A 20,228-nucleotide genomic window follows, 5' to 3' on the forward strand; every position below is an offset into this window, starting at 1 on the left:
TACTAACCCTATGCAGGTTGGTGCTCTATGTAGGATGGGGTCTGCTGTGGCCTCCCCTGGAAAGGACCTGGCATGCTCTTCCTGGTGAGGCTTGTCTGCAGGTCACTGCCCCATCCCTGATGGTAAAAGGACAACAATGCTAAATGTCAATTGGAGCTTGATCGTAACATAGTCCTTCGTCTCTTTCTCTGTCTACAGGGTTGAGGAGTGCAGAAGTTCCAGCCATTGGAGGCCTTTGACCAGGAAGTGCAGGCTCTACTGATTTTGAAGCCACACAACACCGCATACCTCAACGTGCCTCAGCGAACAATACCTTGACCTTGTGCAGGCGCAGACATCGCAGCTATGAATTTCCTCCGGAGGCGCCTTTCAGACAGCAGCTTTGTGGCCAACTTGCCCAATGGCTACATGATGGACCTGCAGCGCCCAGACAACTCCACCAGCTCTCCGGCGTCCCCGGCGACGGACCGCAAGCAGCAGCCGGCTCTGTCCTCCTCCAACTCGTCTGCCTCCTCCTCCACCAGCAGCATCTTCAGCTCCATCTCCAATGCCATGAAGCAGAGCACGCAGGCCGCCCCCGCGGGGCTGGTGGAGCCATCTGCGAGCCCAGGGCCTCCTGTGGTCCACAAGCCCAAGGTTCTCCTGGTGATTGACGATCCACACACCGACTGGTAAGGAATCAAAGTCAGACTGGTCACAGCGGGCTAGGAGCAGACACCAGCCATACAGGGGCGTAGCTTCAGGGGGGTGTTTGGGGTTTTACACACCCCTAATAATTGTATTTTCTGATGAATAGTTGGGTACAGGTGCTTTCAGTTGGGTATGGTGAGATTTCTGTTGGATTTCACCTGTGGGTTTTGCATGCACACACTGACAAAAACACACACACACTCATCTTTGAAAGTTATCAAAATGTTGGTTATTTTACAAAATGTTGTGTCTCTCTCACTTAGTACTGCTGCCAATCCACATTTCTCTCCCTTTCCACTGTCCCTTTAGCTCCTCTTTTGCACCCTGCTTGTTGTAAAATGTATTTTAACATCATATGCCAGCCTGATTGTAGGGAAATCTGAAGCTCTCACCCCCCGCCCCCCTCATCCCCACCTCCCTATCTTACTAGCCTTATGTACAAGAGCGGAGCCCACTGGAAAACTCAGACAGTCTTGTGAGGGCTGTGAAAAGTTTGCATAGTTACACAAATTGTGATTCTGTCAAGCAAAATGAAGAAATTGAGTGAAAAGAAGTCCCTGCCTGGTAGCCTCGGCTGAGCATCCACGTCCTGTTGGAAGAGTGCCCGGCCGTCCCTCTCATTTTCCCTCTGCTAGAAGTCCAGGTGGGACTTATGGAAGTGGGGAAAATAGATGATGTGCTCGCCAAGAGTGATTTCCCACTGCCACTCTAAACTGGTTTGAATCCTGAGGGGCTGCAGGATATACAATTCTCTGCAGTCTGATGTCAACCCATGTTGGGTGGGAGATTCCGCCGCAGACAATGCGTTGGGCAAAAGTGACACTACTCCTGAAGTGAAGCCGGAGTACTTTGCACGTCTTCATGTGGTGCAATATTTCCCACCCTTGATGTGTGTTGTTTCTCTTCTTCCACCTCTGCTCAAAACCCCACTGACTTGTCACAGTGCCACAGCTCCTCAAAGAGTGGAAGCGTCACTTTGTGGCATTATGGGCACCAAGCTGCCTGGCAGGCGACTCTAGAGCTGGGTGACATGGCAGGAAACAAGGAGGAGTTACAAAGTGGTTCATGTCACTTCATGTCTGCATGGCACATATGACTGTCAAAAGTGTCAGCATTCTACTGCTTGCCAGAGGTCTGTGATGTGCTAAAGCAGTTTATTTTGACCTGTAGGCACACACAGGCGATCCTTCAGGCAGATCAAAATATGTCATAATGATTTAACTAGAAAGAAGTAATATTTGGTGTAGCGCATCGAAGAAGTGGTATCCTGTCAGTGGTCCTAGACCGTGACCACCGAAGTTCAAAGTACTATTTATTTGTTGAACCGTCATATGTGGCACCAAGTAATTGAATACAGCTTTGATTACTGCAGAGAAAAGATATGTTTTTAAATATATTTGGTATCGCAGAAGAATATGGCGTGGCTGCAGAGGAGAAAGTGTTCTATGGGGAGAAGGCACACACTGAAAAGGCTCGCCCCCTTTGTGTTCATGATTGGATGTAGAAACACAAAAGGGCATTTGTATTCAAATGCATTCTGTTTGTGCCTTGATATGGGAATGGAATATACTGTTGAAGGAGTGGGGAAGAGAAGATTGGGAGGAACGTTTAATTTCTATTGTAAAATAAGAGGCCTCTCCTTTTTTGATTGCCAGCACATCAAAGCCATTTGTAACAGACACGTTGTGAAGATTCTCACGATCCAGGCAGGCTAAAAACAATTGAAAAGTCTCAAAGAGGGACTGTTGTTATTGGGTGAAGAGTCCTTTCACCCAGCGTTTGCAGTAGGTTACTGTTGTTACTGACAGAAGTGTGGGATCGCTGTATGATAGGAATTGTGTGGATCCTTGCAAATTCTATAACTTTCCCTCACAGAAATGTGAGGACGATGCAATATTTTTAGTCAACTGTTGAGGACTGCAGGGCATTCTGGGTAAAAAAAAGCTAGTTGGTCTGCACAAGTTACAGCACCCTGGACTCCCCTGCTATCTAGGGGTTTCATTGTTTTCCTTGAGGGGGGCCAAGCCCAGCTCATATCCAGCTGCTCACATCTCCAAAATATGTAAATTTTCTCAATGAAAACTTGATGTTTCCATGTTGCGTTTTGGGGCCTATCGTCTTGCAGGTGATAGGTCCAATAACACAAGTGAGGTACCATATTTATTGAGAGTTTATAGTGAGAATGCTGGGTAAAAGGAATTTTGTGAATACCCACAGATTCTGGAAGTTTCCCTCAGAAATGTGAGGTAAATGTGTGATTTTAACCAAAGGGTTCGGTTGGCACGGTATTCTGGGTAAGGCAAGGCAGTGGGATTCGCACAAGCCACACCCCCATCGACTCCCCTGGGTGTCTATTTTTTAGAAATGTCTAAGTTTAGCAAGTTTCTTTTCATGAGGGGCAAACTCGGGCCTAAAATAATGCAGCTACTCACATCGCCAAAATGGGTCAATTCTCATGGTGAAAACTTAGATGACTCTTTGTTACATTTTTGGGCCTATCAGGTAGCGGATGATAGGCCCAGTCACACAAGTGTGGTATGTTTTGATGAGGAAAAGGTGGGAAACATAGAATAGTATAACTTTGTTATCATCCCTGAATTTTTCTTCCTCTTTAGATTCAAATGTAAGCCAGTGTGCAAGAAAGAAGACATTTTGAAAAATGGCAGGAAACAATTTTAACAAATGCAAAGATTTCCTTCATACTCATTTTGTGGGGTAACAGATTTTACCATATCAATTGATGCATGGTACACAATGAAATACCATTATATCCCTGTGAGATGGTCCCTACTGGGTTATCTCCAAGGTGAAACCATGCATTCCCAGTGAATGTGGGGGGCCATTGTAGAGATGAGGCAAGCGAATGCCCAGAGTTGCCGAGTGTGATCCCTGGTTAGAGTTGTGATCCCTGGTTAGAGTAAGCACAGAGGCGAGAATTATCGAGTCCGCTGACCCTGGTCTACGACCCTGCCGCGTCGGGAATTGAACCCTGGTCCCGGGCCGTTCTCTGCTTCTGGGTCTGCCGCCTCTAACCAGTGAGCCACACCACTCCACGATGCAAGTAAGTCAGTTGTTGGCTCAGAGTATCACGTCTTTGGACAACCATCTCTATCTCTCTTTTCATCCATCCATTCTGTCTCCCTCTTCTCCTCTTACTCTTTTCTCCCTCTCTCATCGCTCTTGTGTATTTTGATCAGTCTCTACTTTCTCCTTATGCATTAACTGTGCTCAAAGAACTCGAGAAACTGGCGAAAGCGACAGAGGCAGCGACAGAGGCAGCCCTTTCGGAGAATTAATATAATGTATTTGGCATGTTGTACTTCTATATTGCCACAAGATGGCACTCAAAGAGCACTATCCTGAAAAGCAGGATGAAAATGTGGTGTGTGAGCCATAGCGCTAAAAGAAATGGAATCTTTTAAAGGCAAACAACAAAATGCAGTCTTGCAACGATGAAGTGTTAACGGCCACGCATAGAAACAAACTGTGCCCTATCACAGGCAGACCGAACCATTTCTTCCAGGGCACAGAGCCCACTTCCTCCCGCAGAGATCAAAGCCTGAGAAGTTTTACCTCGTGAAGAGAGCACGCACTGCACGCAGCGTGGGCCCGTGCGACGACATGTGACTTTTTATGTTTATTTATCTGGGGACAGCCGTGCCGTTTGACTGCAGTACTAATAATTTGAACTGTGTTTACTTCCTGCCTCGTCCCTAGCACACTCTGCCCAGTACACTTCGACTTGCAAGGTGGAGTTAAATGCGTGCAGCCATTGTGACTCCACTTGTCTTTATTGCTGTAGAGTGTGTGACTTTATAATAGAGTCAGGGAAAACAGAGGGCTTTTGAAGCACCTCTGCCCACCTAAACGGAAACCTGGACGGAAGCAGCTACTGCCCGCTTGACTGCCCACTCCCAATTCAACGTGTGTTTGCCACCTAGACTACAACATCCAGTCAACATCAACTGCCCACTCCCAATTCAACAGCTATTCTGCTCCCAGACTGCAACATCTACTACCCAAACAGACAGCAAACTCTACTGCCGACCCAGACCGAAACCAATATAGACTGCCCACCCCCTTTTGTACCGCTTTTGGCCGCCATAAATGTGGCAGGGTATGCTCAGACGTGAGTCCCTTGCTCACGTTGCCACTGGATTCAAGCAAGCCAAGCTGAAGGCGGCTGGAATGACAGAAACTGGTCCTCGGAAGCTTGTTTCCGGTCCAGGGAAGACATGGCTTGGCAGTTCGGGCTGGACTGTTCCCATGAGGCACAGGGTCAGACTGATTTGCATATAGCCATGTCTGAACTGGGGTGGCAGAGTGGGCTAAAGAACGATGATGGATTAAACCCTCATATTCTGACTGGGTGTAAGTGTTTGATTGATTCAGATACTCCGTCCATCACCACCCCCTTTTGTAGCGCTTTTGGCCGCCATAAGTGTGGCAGGGTATGCTCAGACATGAGTCCCTTGCTCACTTTGCCACTGGATTCAAGCAAGCCGGGCTGAAGAACGCTGTAATGCCAGAAACCGGTCCTCAGAAACTTGTTTCCGGTCCAGGGAAGACATGGCTTGGCAGTTCGGGCTGGACTGTTCCCATGAGGCACAGGGTCAGACTGATTTGCATATAGCCATGTCTGAACTGGGGTGGCAGAGTGGGCTAAAGAACGGTGATGGATTAAACCCTCATATTCTGACTGGGTGTGAGTGTTTGATTGATTCAGATGCTCTGTCCATCACCACCCCCTTTTGTACCACTCTGAAAGCAACAGCTACAGCCCCCCAAATCAGCAACACCTACCGCCCAGACTTCAACACCTACTGCACGTGCAAAGCAACCTCCACTGACGCTACTAAATTAACATCCATTCCCCACGTAGACTTCAAACATCTCCTGCCCACCCAGACTGCAGCATCTAGTGCCCATTCTCAGTTCAGAATCTTTTCCTCATCTAGGCTGCAACATCTTCTACCTATCCAATCAGCAACATTTACTGCAGACCCACCCTGCACCATCTCCTGCCCAAACAGGCTGCAACATCCACCCAATGCAACATTGGCCCCCCTCCTAATTCAATATGTATTCCCTATATATTGGAGGTAGGCACTGCTTTGGGATTCAGAAGAACACAGTGTTTCAACTGCGCGTATTTATACTTTGGCCTTGCTTCTTGTTGAAATTCATCTGGTAGCATTTCAAACGGTTTGGTTGTGTCTTCTGTCTTTATCTCACCAAGAATTTAGATGTCCTTCTCTATCCAATATTTCCAATATGTCTTTTAGCCGTCAGTTTGGAGTTCATTGTGGTTCCAGATTGTCCCCTTGAGATGCAGAAGTCCATTATTAGTTAACAGTTTGAATTGATCGCCACGTTTGCTCAGTTTGCTTAAATATTGAATTCTGGAGACCAAGTGATGTTGACAAACTGTTCTGGACCATGCACATTTCCTTTCAAAAGTCTTTAACGCAGTCAGCTGGTCAGTTTAGCTTTGAGAAGAAAAAGTATATCAGAGATGGGCTTTACAGCACAATTATATGTGTTGTACTTAAAGACGTCTGAGGTCTCCACTGCGTGCAGTCTAAATATCGTTAAAGAAGAGCACTCATTAAAAGCCAGTGGGAGCAGTCCAAAAATGTAATTGAATCTTGGTGCTATCACTTTTTTAATAACTTGCCCTTCCCCTCAAATGGACCATTGCAGCCCTGTCCAACATACAAAGTCATCTATGGCCTCGCCAAACAATTATATCTAAACTCAAAAAGACTGGCAGGCTATAAATTGGTAGGAGACACTATAAACGTTTTGTAGGCGTGAGTCTTTATGCAATTACTCTTTAGTTATTTCTATCCAAACTATGGTCTGAATAATATGGAATACTTAGTAAATGTGATTGTGAGGGGTAAGGACTCCTTAAAAAGGATGTGATTCCTCGCCCACACTAGTTGGCATGCTTCATCATTGGGGTTGCTCCTTCGACAGCATCTTCGTGATGCGTAGAAGCTTTATCTTGAGCTTTTGGAGTCTTTCGATGTATGTTACATGGTGAGTGAAGAGGATGGAGGGTCCACCACTGACTATTAATACAATTGGATTAGAGTGGGTACAATCACACTTGATTTTATTAATTCATATATTATGGTCTTATCCTATACAAGATTAAAAATAAAAAAAAGGAGTGGGAGAGATTAGTTAATTATTATGGTATGTTTCTCACAATCGTGTTAAGGTCAACATGTTTCTGCTGAGTGTTTCAACATGTTTCCACCCCAACGTAATGTAGTGGCATGGTGGCTGGGCTTTCATCAGGACCGTGAAATCCTTTTATCACTCTTAGATCCTAAGGCCCTTATCTTAGTGAAGATAAGACAAAATATCACCTGATCTGGATTCTGTTTGAGATCCTAGAGCAAATTCACTTCCATGTTTTTGCTTCATTGTGAGAAAAAAATAAAAAAACAATTCTATCTCGGAAAAATCACCACACTAGAATCCTAATCCTGTTTTGAAAATGTTTCACATTTCTTTATTGTTCACCATTTAAAAAGAGATAGCATCGTTTTCTATTATTTTTCACAATATAGCAATAGAATGAAAGTGACTACAGGCACACTCTAGTGTCCGGGCCCTTTGCACATGATGACGTCAAGAACCCCTCAGCAATGCTGGTATTAACAAGGATAGTCACAGCCTCACCATGATACAGGATTATTTAACAAAGAAAGCTTCTGAGCACAACATAACACTTCATTTCCATTGCAGCTAAAGGTATCTTGGACCTCCTCTGCAGCCTTTGATACCGTCTACCACCGCACCCTAATAACCCACCTCTACAACACTGGGATCCAAGGAAAGGCCCTGGACTGGATCACATCGTTCCTCTCCGACAGAACCCAGAGAGTCCGCCTCCCTCTTTTCCGCTCCGAGGCCACCAAGATCATCTGCGGCGTACCCCAAGGCTCCTCACTCAGCCCAATCTTCTTCAATATCTACATGAGCCCCCTCGCCACCATTGCACGCAAACACAACATCAAGATCATCTCCTATGCCGACGACACCCAACTGATACTCTCCCTCACCAAAGACCCATCCATCGCCAAAAGCAACTTCCAGGACGGAATGAAAGATGTCGCGGAATGGATGAAGCACAGCCGTCTGAAGCTCAACTCGGACAAGACGGAGGTCCTCATCCTCGGACAATCCCCATCTGCCTGGGACAACTCCTGGTGGCCCACGACGCTGGGCACCGCACCAACACCCATGGACCACACACGCAACCTGGGATTCATCCTGGACTCCTCCCTCACGATGACCAAGCAAGTCAACGCAGTCTCGTCCTCTTGTTTCAACACCCTGCGCATGCTCCGAAAGATCTTCCGGTGGATCCCCACCGAAACCAGAAAGACGGTCACCCATACCCTCGTCACCAGCCGACTGGACTACGGGAACGCCCTATCTGCAGGAACCACAGCCAAACTGCAGAAACGCCTTCAGCGCATACAGAACGCCTCCGCACGACTCATCCTCGACATCCCTCACCACAGCCACATTTCCGCCCACCTGAGAAACCTGCACTGGCTCCCCGTCAGCAAGAGGATCACGTTCAGGCTGCTCACCCACGCACACAAAGCGCTCCACAACATGGGCCCGAATACCTCAACAACCGCCTCTCGTTCTACACCCGCACCCGCCAGCTCCGGTCCACCAGCCTCGCCCTCGCCACCGTCCAGCAGATTCGCAGACCACCACCGGAGGAAGATCATTCTCCTACCTGGCCGCCAAGACATGGATCTCCCTCTCGCACACCTACAACTGACCCAGGACCACCTCACCTTCAGGAAGCACCTCAAGACCTGGCTACTCGAGCAGTAACAGCACCCCTCTCCCTTCAGCGCCTTGAGACCCTCACGGGTGAGTAGCGCGCTCTATAAATATATTGATTGATTGATTGATTTCCTAAGAGAACTTCAAGCTCTTAGCTGTGAGTGAATCTGGTGCAGCTAGAAAATGCACACCTTGCTGTTACATGGCCCTGTAATTGTTAGTTATGTCTGTTACTATGCGTGTCAACTGGCTGCGCAATAAACATAGGAGCTAAGTGGCTCTGTGCCATACCTGATACACGATGCCCTTTTTACAAATGGCCTGTTCTTTTCGGCTCCCTATGCAAACTCTGGTTTGTGCAGAAATCGAATTACAAGTTTTGCCCTAATCACTCGGGCATTCAGCTTTTAATACAGAAAAGCACCAAAATCCATGTCATGCCCCATGTTAAGATGCTGCACTCTTAGTAGCTGACAAATCATTGCTCCTTGTAAATGCAGTCCCAAGGATTTCATATTTTAACAGATGCAATACTTACAGCCTCACTCACCAAACCACTCGTGACAAAGGGCCTTAAGCAGTTCAGGCATTTGAACCAGCATCAAGTTCTGTGATTATAATGTATTTTACTTTTATTCTTACTGCAATGCTGAAAGTGAAACGTCACTGCCCAGAATCCAATGCATTCTTGGCTTTAAACCCAGAATGGGCTAATTCAGCGAATGATGACACAATGCATCTCAAAGCCCCCGCTGCCATCAACAAACAATAAAACACTACAGAATGCCTGTTGGTGGTGATTGACAGAGAAGCAGGGCTGAGGAGAGAGACCTGTGTTTTTCTCTACACCGGATGGTCCTGAGGTCGCTATTTCACAGGTGATCTTACATGAGAGAAAAAGCGCCCACATTCGGAGTCGGGTGGCTAGATGGGGCATGTGTCCCTAAACATAAGATTCAAAGCAGCATTTCAATAACAGGCAGGCAATACAGGTCTGACTTAAAAGGCTCAAGATCAGCAAATGAGAGAAATCATGAAGGTTTATTGAAATATTAAAGTGCAATACAGAAGGCAAAAATAAAGTTAGTCTCGATAAATCAGTAATAAGGCTCAGAAATCAATTGCCATGATAGCGCCAAGGTTTTAAAAGAGAGGCGACAACGCGCAAAGTCTGAAGTTTAGAGTGTGCAGTAAACCAATAGAAAATCAGGCAGTATCCCTGGTAGAGACCCAAAGAAGTGTGGCTCACCCCCAACACATCCTTTTTATAGATATATTGGGCCTGATTCACAGAATGAACTTAAGACTCAATCCTAAACTTACTACTATTTTGGTATTCACAGAATGCACTTACTACTTTTGGTATTCACAGAGTGAACTTACTACTTTTGGTATTCACAGAAGTTAGGATGTTGTCTTAAGACAGACTTAAGACTGACTTAAGACAAACTTAAGACGGGCTTAAGACAGACTTAAGACAGACTTAAGACAAATTCCTAACTTAAGTCTGTCTTAAGTTTGTCTTAAGACAAACTTAAGACAAAATCCTAACTTCTGTGAATACCAAAAGTAGTAAGTTCATTCTGTGAATACCAAATGTAGGAGTGCATTCTATGAACACCAAAATAGTAGTAAGTTTAGGATAAAGGCTTAAGTTCATTCTGTGAATCGGGCCCATCCTTTTATAGATCATTTTTCCAAAGAAAGCAATGTAAATCACACCAGTCAACCAAATGTAGGAATACATCATCAAATCCCAATCAGCATTATAAAACGTCATATAACACCCCCAACTTAGCACTATCCCACTAAATATAAAATAATATGATCCTATTCACCTAATGTCATGCGAAACAACAGCACACATCTAGTTACATAACAATGGTGTGTCTGTCTCATCATGACTGGCCTACAGTGAGCAAACAGGAAGGGCCTTGAAAAGTAACCAAAGGTTTCCTGCAGAATTCATTGAGAGCAGCAGTCAACACAAAGCAACAGCGCAGACTCCGCGTGTGCGGTGTCAATGAGAAGCAAAAACACGTAATGAATATTATGAAACGGCGGCCATATTAATCCAAGATGGCGTCGAGGCCTAGTTGGGCATGGGTCAGGAAAACATCGCAGTATTATCATTTCCGTTGCAAAATAATTTATGTTACTAGGCAAACCAGAAAATAGCTATTACAGTTCCTTTAAACAGGATCCTCTAAGCAAGGAAGAAAGAAATCAAATCTGGCAGAGAAGCCTTCAGAGGGCTTAGACAGAAGATGTGTCAAGTGTGAAAGTGGAAAACGAACCCAGAAAATAAATGAGGCTGACTCTCAGCTTTTCAGGCCTGCTGGATGCATTAACCATTCCATAAACAAGGACTGGGTCTGACAGCTGAGAACAACTTGTTCAGACGAAACCTGGAAGAGGGGATTAGATTTTGTAAAAGCAATTGCAAATCGTGTTTCTGGCAAACAGGACTTCCAGCATTGAAAAATGTGATCCAGGGGGGTAGGTAACATTTGGAGGTGAGTGTGGTGCAGGAGAAAGGGAAGGCCAACACTGATCTCAGAACAAAGTTTAACGAGCTTTGAAAATACGCAAAAGCGCTTAGCACTGTGTGTGATGAAGATATGTCTGCAATGGATTGAGACAGGGTGCAGCTCTGGGCACCAGCTCGAGGGCTCCTGGGCCAATTTACAAAGGCATTTATGAGTGAGTAACAACCCTGTAGAGCTACTTTACGTGCTTTGTGAATTGGCCTCACTTTGTGTGATGTTTCCAGCTCAGCTTATCATTCTCCTTGTAAGATAGTCCCTCCGTCCTATCCCACGGGCACAGAAGCCAGTAATGGGTGACACATGGTGGCACCCCGTGACCGGTCCACATAAAACTGTGCCAACCTCATGTAGTATTACAGCCTGTGAGGGAAGGCCTGTGCTTGGCTGTGCTCTGATCATGCTTTGCCACTTCTTGTTCTGTTCTGATGGTGTGTGGGAGTGTGCCTCCCAACCTCACGTCATGGCATTGCACAAACCCCTGGGACCAGGAAGCGGATAGCTCCATGATGCTTCGCGCTGCCTCCTGAGCCCAGGATCCAATGAGACCCCCAGGCCCTGGCATGCAGAAGACAGGCTCGGGGCTGTGGGAGAGCCATAGTACATGGCACTACTTTCAGAGGACCCTGGTCTGAAGAACAGAGTGAGGCAGACTGAGGCTCCGGAGAGGAGACCCTTCGCCAATAGAGGCTTGGGTCTGTAGGAGAGACGTACGACAGAGTGCCGCTTTCATTGGGTCCTGATATCAAGAGCAGAGTGATACTGCTTTCAGTCTCTTGAGTGGAGTCCCATCACCAGTAGAGGCTTGGGGCTGTGGGAGAGCCACGGGCAGTTTCATATGGCCCTTGTCTCCACTTCAGAGTGATGCAACCCGTAGCCTCCTGAGTGGAGCCCCATCACTAAGGCCTGGCATGCAAAATACAGTCTTTGCTCTGTGAGGGAGCCATAGGACAAAGTGCTGCTTTTATTGAGCCCTTATGTTTAGAACAGAGTGATACAGCTTTCAGTCTCCTGACTGGAGTCCCATCACCAATAGAGGGCGGGGCTCTGGGAGAGCCACAGGCAGTTTCATTTGGCTCTGGCCTCCACATCAGAGTGATGCAACCCGTGGCCTTCTTTGTGGAGCCCTAGAACCAAGAACTAGCAAGCAGTAAACTGGGTGGAAGATTTGTGTTTCATATCAAGGGAAAAGACTGGCTTAGGCTGCAATCTTAGCTCTGCCTCTCTCCTTCATTGGCCAACCCTCCACCAGTATCGGCCAATCAGAAAAGAAAGCTTGCTTTGAAAAACCTTTATTTCGGTAAAAATTTACCATAAAAGACAATCATATAAAACAGTACATTTAAATGATTTGTACAATGAGATGTAAAATACATAAAAACAATACTGGAGAGGAATCCTCATATAATAAAAACAGATCCATACTCAGTCTATGTTTTAAGGCATTGCCTTCTGATGGACCAGAGGGCGCCCAGGTACTTGGCCATTGTAAAAACAATATGGTCTGACAAGTCAATTTTTAGGACTCTGTAAGCGTGCAGACACTTCTTAAAACCCAGGTTTCTGCATAGAGGGAGAATCCAGTGCCTACGGATCCCATGGTAAACTGGACAGAAAAAAAGAATGTGGAGCTCGCTTTCATCCGAGTTTCTACAAGCAGGACATGTACTGCTAGGATCATGGTTCAATTTGGTTGTAAAAGTTTTGATGGGGAGAGAACCATGTCTCCACTGAAGATATAATTTTCTCAGTACATTGGGATAAATTTTGTCTAGAGTAGGTTCCATGTTGTAGTTCACCTTGTGAGAGAAAAAAGACGCTGTCAGGGACCCGGGATATTGATGGTTGAGAATCAGGGAAAGTTTAGATTCTCGGTAAGACATGGCTAGATCCTTTTTAGAGAGAGTGTGGCACACGTTCTGGGGGTCAGACCACATACTTGAGAGGCCTGCAGCCACCAGTTCAAGCTTGATATGGTAGAGCCATTTGATTTTCCCGGCACCAGGATGGGCTAGGATCTCCCGCAGTCCTTCCCTGTAACTGGCCAATTCAGGGGTTGTCCATAATCTACGCCAGAAGGCCAGTGGGCGTAGAGCCAGGTCCTCATCAAGCGGGCATAGGCCAAGGTCCATCCTCAACGGGACAAGGGGGGTGCTCGGTGGTAGCCCTACAAGGTTACGGATAAATCTATTTTCCACCTTCAGCAATTTAGATGTATTTTCATGGCCCCAGAGTTCTGATCCATAGATGGCAGCCCCCTTGGCCTGGGATTTATAGATCTGTAGTGGGGGGTCGATCGGCCTAAGCGAGGATTTGTTGTTTGCCACGAGCTTCATTATCCCTCCCGAGTGCTGGGTCAGTTTCAGTGCCGCTTTTTCCAGGTGAGTGCTCCAGGTAAATTTATCGTTCAAAACAATCCCCAGGTATTCAAAGGTATTTACCCTTTCCAGCTTGGTGTGTGAGATGCTTGGGCGGAAGTGGAATTTCTGTGGAGGGTTGAAGACCATGAATTTAGTCTTTGTGGCGTTGATTTCTAATCCATGAGTCTCACAGAAGTCCACAAAGCCATCAAGGGTGCACTGGATACCTTTTGCCGACTTGGATAAAAGCAGTGTGTCGTCGGCGAACATGATGGCTGATACCCTCTCGGAGGCCAGTTTCGGTGCATCAGAGTTAGTTACGCCCGCTAAGTGGGCGATTACCCCGTTGACATAGAGGCAAAACAGGGTTGGTGCAAGAAAAAGAAAGCATGGACCTTTGGCATGAGACTGAGCTCTCAGCGGTGCTTAAGGAAAAAATGTCACCACCCCATATAATGCGAAGTCTGGCAGTTTGGAAGGCCTCAGTGTCCTCATTCTTTCCTAGAGAGACACATAGGTGCACATGATCTTGGTGCAAAACGGAGGACCTCCCCAGTACTGCCATAAACGTGTATGTGCACATACTGCTTCGCTGAATGACAGTCACACTGCAGTACAAGTGCGCAAAGCCATGGGTAACCTACAGGGATGGATTGAAAACACAAAGCAGCCCTGGCAAATTTTGTCAGCCCAGGCCCCATGCTGTGCATACTGAGTTCAGCAAGTGTGCCTTACCACTACCAGGAGGGTCTGAGGGGCCCTCCCCGCCCCAAAGAAAATGTAGGCAAAAGTGGCAGATTCTACAACACATTTTTCATTATATATTCAATTGTATTAGCTTTTAAAGCGTAGTAAATGATGGACTTACTGTGCACCAGGATACGACAATCTTTGCTAGAGCCTTTTCGATGATTCCCTCACTATCACCCTCCCGCAGTGCCTCTCATCCCTCCATAGCCCCTCTCTCACATGTATTTAACTTGTTTTATTGCGCCTCTCATACCAGTGTAGGGAGTCGGGGCACTTTACATCACACACAACTACAGAGACAATGATTCATACATATGTAAATCAATGTATGGAAAATGTTACATAAGACAAAGGGGAGTACAAGGTGCAGGATTCATGTCATCCATACTGGTAGGGTTTTAGAGATCTTGGTCTGGAGAATCACACACCCAGGATTCAGAACGTAACACAGTGTTAAGGGTTGACTTTGTTAATAAGAATTTACTTCTAACCCAAGAAAAGCTTTTTAGCAACATTAGGATAATGGAAAACTCAGAAAAAAACCATAACTTTCTAACCTATATCATGTAGTTTGCATGCAGCTTTTAAACGATACATCATAGTTCACTGTGTTAGAGTATGCTTGTAAATTATGAACTGCACAGTAACAAAAGGGTTTCTGTGACAAAAGCTGTAACCCGCTAAGCTATGCATATAAAATAAAGTTCTGTGATTTGGATGGTACTTGTCCTGTGCAGCAGGCATATTAACGCTCTGCGCTACCTTAGATGAGTCAAAACTGGCACTAAACAAAACTCCATCTCTCTCCAGCGGGTACATTAGTCACCAGAGATATTGTTTCCTGAAAAATACTGGATATATAAGGAACTCTGCAAGGGGTACTATCAAAACTGGTGCATTAATACAAAAATGCCACCCTGTAACAAAACCTACCTCCCCCCCCCCCCCCCCCCCCCCCCCAGTCTCCTGGGCAAACACCCTAACCCTAGTACGGTCAATCCAGCCTTGGTAAGCTTACCATCCTCTTGCACTCTGTCTCCGGTGGGGTCGCACCAGTAATGCCTTGCGTGAAGTCCTGTCACTGGCACCTAAATGTGGGATCCTGCATGCATACAGCAGTAGCACCTTGCATGTGCCCACAGAACTGCGCAAAAAACGCTGATCTGGGTGGCATCAGCAACGCTCATTACTGCCTATCAACATCGAGCCTTCGACTTCCATCAAACCACACAGCTTTTTCACAATAGTACCCTTTATTCAAACTCCACCCCCTCACCACTTCTTGAAAACCAACCTCACCCCTCAAACCATCCCAATGATTCCATTCCCTTCAACATGCAACACTGCTGACTTTGAAAAATTGTTCTCTGTGTGAAAGGAGTCAGGTCACCATAGGTGCTGAAAACTGACATAAAATGTTGATTAGGGATTTAATTTCTGGAAGGTAGCCCTAAAGTAACGTAAGGTAGCACTTTGTGCTACTTTGGTTACTTTGCATCAAGGATGCGTCCCATGAGTGTTGCATGAGCGCTCCCATGCAACTACTCATGGTTTTTGATGCAAAGTTCTATATACTAATATTTAATAACAAGCATTGGAAATGCATTAGGTCTCACAATAGAAAAGTTTGAGCTTTTGGTGTGGTAAATGTAAATATTTTTTAATTTTTGTTTATGTTTTGCAAATTATAAAAGTATTCATTTTGTTATTTGAAATGCCAATAGTTATAAATTTAGCAAATGTTACATCTATAGCATTAGTAAAGGTACATGTTTAGTTTTCCCCTGTCTTCCATGTATTGATCTGACAAATCACAATCTTTTAAAAATGTTATAAATAATACGTTTGCAATGCAATAGGGCTCGCATTAGTAAAGTTAGAGGTATTAGTATTGTAAATGACACATTTTTTATTTATGACTTTGTTTTGAAAATAACGAAATTAATACCTTTGTCATTTACAATGCCAATAGTGTTAACTTTTGCAAACGTGACACCTATAGCATTTGTAATGCAATGTGTGTTGTATTTACATGACTTAGATGTATTAATATAAAAAATAACAATGGGTTGTATTTTTTCCAATATTTAATACTTAAATAAAAGTTATTGTAATTTATAATGGCAATAGCTTAAACTTTTGCAAATAACTTTTTGGAAGATTATGTTTAGTGTATTTTATTGTGATGAAAATACAAGAACAGAAGTGAGATATTAAAATTTTTTGTGACATTTGTAATAAAGTTTGAAACATTGAGAGAACATATTTGAATCAGTTGTTGTTGAATGGTTGCACAGATTGATGCTGTGGTGGCTCTGAATGATGTTGTGGCGGCGACGAGTGATGCTGTGGCGTTCAGTGATGCTGTGGTAGCGCATAATGGGAGAGGGATGGAGTGTGGGCGAGGGATGGAGTGTGTGCCGGGGGAGGGATGGAGTGTGGGGCGGGGGGGATGGAGTGTGGGGCGGGGGAGGGATGGAGTGTGGGGACTGGGAGGGATGGATGGAGTCGGGGGATGGATGGATGGAGTGGGGGGACGGATGGATGGAGTGGGGGTGATGGATGGATGGAGTGGGGGGGATGGATGGATGGATGGATGGATGGATGGATGGATGGATGGATGGATGGGGTGGGGGATGGATGGATGGAGTGAGATGGATGGATGGAGTGGGGGGATGGATGGATGGATGGATGGAGTAGGGGGATGGATGGATGGATGGATGGATGGATGGATGGATGGATGGAGTGGGGTGGATGGATGGAGTGGGGGGGTGGATGGATGGGGTGAGATGTATGGATGGAGTGGGGGGGAAGGATGGATGGATGGAGTGGGGGGGATGGATGGATGGATGGAGTGGTGGAGCCGAAGGCAAGAAAAAAACAAGGAAACGAGTGCTCTCAGGGAGCAGAAGGCAAGAAAACGAGTGCAAACAGGGGAGCAGAAGGCATGAAAAACGAGTACAATCAGAGGAGAAGAAGGCACAAAAAATAGAAGAAATGGAGAAGCATGGAGAGCGGGCAGGAAAGAGATGGGGGTGAGAGGATAAAGAGTTGGATAGAAGGACCAGGAGAAAAGGATGGAAGGTGGTGAGAAGAGGGTGGATGAGATAAGGGCGAGGATGTAGGTGGAAGAGAGAGACTCAAAAGAGATAGGAGTGGAAAGAGACGATAGAGGAAAAGGAGGCTGGAGAGGAGAGGAGCAAGAAAGAGATCAGGGGAGAGGCCAGGGGGGAGGCCAGAGGAGCTTTGAAGCATCCAGACTGTCCTGAAGAAAATAAGGTGCGAGGTCGAGGTGAGGCCAGAAAGAGATGCAGGGGTTGTGCTGAGTGAGGCAGGGGTTTTTGCTGAGTGAGGCAGGGGTTGCGCTGAGTGAGGCAGGGGTTGCGCTGAGTGAGGCAGGGGTTGCGCTGAGTGATGCAGGGGTTGGGCTGTGTGATGCAGTATTGGGGGCTGGGGCCAGATGATGATGAAAGGAGTGCAGTTTGTGGTGCGTTACATCTGCTAAGCTGCCATCTGTCAGGTGTGAGGGTCAAACCTTTGGAAGCTGAATCCTACTAGTAAAAGATGGATCTACGGCGGATCTAGAGGCTGTGAGCTTGGAAACAGGATCTGAGAAATGCAAGAGATGCTCCCAATAGTCGCAGGCAGGGACACAAACCAGCTCTTCGGAAAGCGGCGGGGTTCTGCGAGCGTGGGGATCAGCCAGATAAATTAGACTATTACAGAATTAAATCGGGGACAAGCTGTTTGTGATGTCAGGAATGGCATTTCACCTCTGCAGAGGCATCCATGATAGTCCAATCCCGTCAACATATTCTGCGATGTTGTTGCATGCAGACACAGAGTGCTGGACTATGTATAACGAGAGGGTTTTCAGAAATGTAGCCACTGCTGTTTTTTTTTCGGCCTGGCCTGTGGCTCAAGGCATAAAGTTGTGAGTGCCCCCACACTTGTCGTGGCGATTATGTCGGAAGTCATCACAAATTCACGGCTGGGAAATTGCAGCTGCAGAAGAAAAGGGAAAAAAAAACGCCCTCAAGATCTTTGCTGGCTGTCTTCCCTTTAACTGCATCCGGTATGGTACAGTCCGTTGACAATAAAATCAGCTGTGTAACATATAAGCGGTGACTCTTACCGGCGGGGCTACTCCTCAGAATGGAAAGCCACGTGCACGCAGCACTGATGAGCGCACTGGTGCCTGCACGCGGCCAGGCTCTGGCAGAAAGTGGCCGCCTCAGCCCTGCAGCGCGCTCATATTCCAGTGCATGGGTTCTTCTGCATTTCCATAGGCAAAGAGGAGTTTCTAGAACTGTTCTGGCGCTGAGTCGTAAACCATTAACACAAGGAACTAAACGCTGAGCCTTTGGGAAGGTTAGCTGCTCTCCGGGCTTCTAAGCTACAGGTAGGGTGGGACGAGTGGTGAACACAGCGCATGTAGTTTTAATAAGGGTGAATGGATATTTCATTGCTGGCTATTGTGCGTTTGTACTGTAACGGGCTGCCACCGTCGACTTGCAGTTTAATTCAGATGTGCACTTATTTGCAAGTTGCTGAGTGTGAAAAAGGTGCGTCATTTCTGTCTTGACAAGCTGTTGGGTGGGGCATTGTGTTTATTATACCCAATGTATTTGGAACAAGGCACTTACAAGTGCCTTCATGTTTTGAAATATGACGTGATACGACCATGAAAACTGGCTCGGTGCAGTTCACATGTTGGCAGAAATTGTTCATAGTAAAAACATGCAGATGGATGCCATAAGGCCTAACAAGTCAGTGTTTAATTTTGGGGGTGGGGGGGTGGGGGGGAGGGAGGCGGGAGGCACACCTGTCTTTAGGCGTGGTGCTCACATCATGCGAAAGGAACGTAAAAAAACTGTTTCGCCTTTTTAACACATTTCTTATTGCCGCCCTATTAATTCCATCGCATGTTTGTTTGAGGGAATTATTATAAAGTTGCTCAGAGAATGTGTCTCGTTGGTTGGAGAAGGGCGTAGAGTGTGATTAGTCACCAGCAATTTAAAATGTTATCGATCTAAACATTTACAGCACTCGGATAAGCAATTATTAACTGCTAAGCAGGCGGATAGTGAGAAGAAACAAGTTAAATAAGGAGAACCCGGCCTGGCGGCCGTGAAACTGAAAGCATTTGATACAGCAGGGGGTGGAGCGGGAAGAGCTGCTGGCGGCACCAAGCTGGGCAACAGTCTGGCGCTGAGTCGTAAACCATTAACACGAGGAACTAAACGCTGAGCCTTCGGGAAGGTTAGCTGCTCTCCGGGCTTCTAAGCTACAGGTAGGGTCGGACGAGTGGTGAACACAGCGCATGTAGTTTTCATAAGGGTGAATGGATATTTCATTGCTGGCCATTGTGCGTTTGTACTGTAACGGGCTGCCACCGTCGACTTGCAGTTTAATTCAGTTGTGCACTTATTTGCAAGTTGCTGAGTGTGAAAAGGGTGCATCATTTCTGTCACGACAAGCTGTTGGGTGGGGCGTTGTGTTTATTATACCCAATGTATTTGGAATGGGGGCACTTAAGGGTGCTTTCGTGTTTGGAAATATGACGTGATATGACCCTGAAAACTGGCTCGGTGCAGTTCACATGTTGGCAGAAATTGTTCATAGTAAATACATGCAGATGGATGCCATAAGGCCTAAAAAGTCAGTGTTTAATTTTGGGGGTGGGAGGGGTGGCGGGGGGGGGGGGGGGAGGGAGGCGGGAGGCGCGCCTGTCTTTAGGTGTGGTGCTCACATCATGCGAAAGGAACGTAAAAAAACTGTTTCACCTTTTTAACACATTTCTTATTGCCGTCCTATTAATTCCATTGTATGTTTGTTTGAGGGAATTCTTATAAAGTTGCTCAGAGAATGTGTCTCGTTGGTTGGAGAAGGGCGTAGCGTGTGATTAGTGCACCAGCAATTTAAAATGTTATCGATCTAAACAGTTACAGCACTCGGATAAGCAATTATTCACTGCTAAGCAGGCGGATAGTGAGAAGAAACAAGTTAAATAAGGAGACACGGCCTGGCGGCCGTGAAACTGAAAGCACGGCATGCC

General features: G+C 46.2%; 1 protein-coding gene across 1 annotated transcript in view; it reads left to right on the forward strand.

Annotated features, from left to right (window-relative positions):
* Positions 1-20,228, forward strand: part of SYN3 (synapsin III) — a 1,181,147-nt gene that overhangs the window by 231,117 nt on the left and 929,802 nt on the right. Inside the window, exon 2 of the mRNA XM_086953619.1 lies at positions 199-671. Coding sequence (XP_086809745.1) covers positions 346-671 — 326 coding nt within the window. The 5' untranslated portion in view covers positions 199-345. The remainder of the gene's footprint in view (positions 1-198; positions 672-20,228) is intronic.

This window comes from Lissotriton vulgaris, chromosome 1_2, assembly GCF_964263255.1.
Source record: "Lissotriton vulgaris chromosome 1_2, aLisVul1.2, whole genome shotgun sequence".
NCBI lineage: Eukaryota > Metazoa > Chordata > Amphibia > Caudata > Salamandridae > Lissotriton > Lissotriton vulgaris.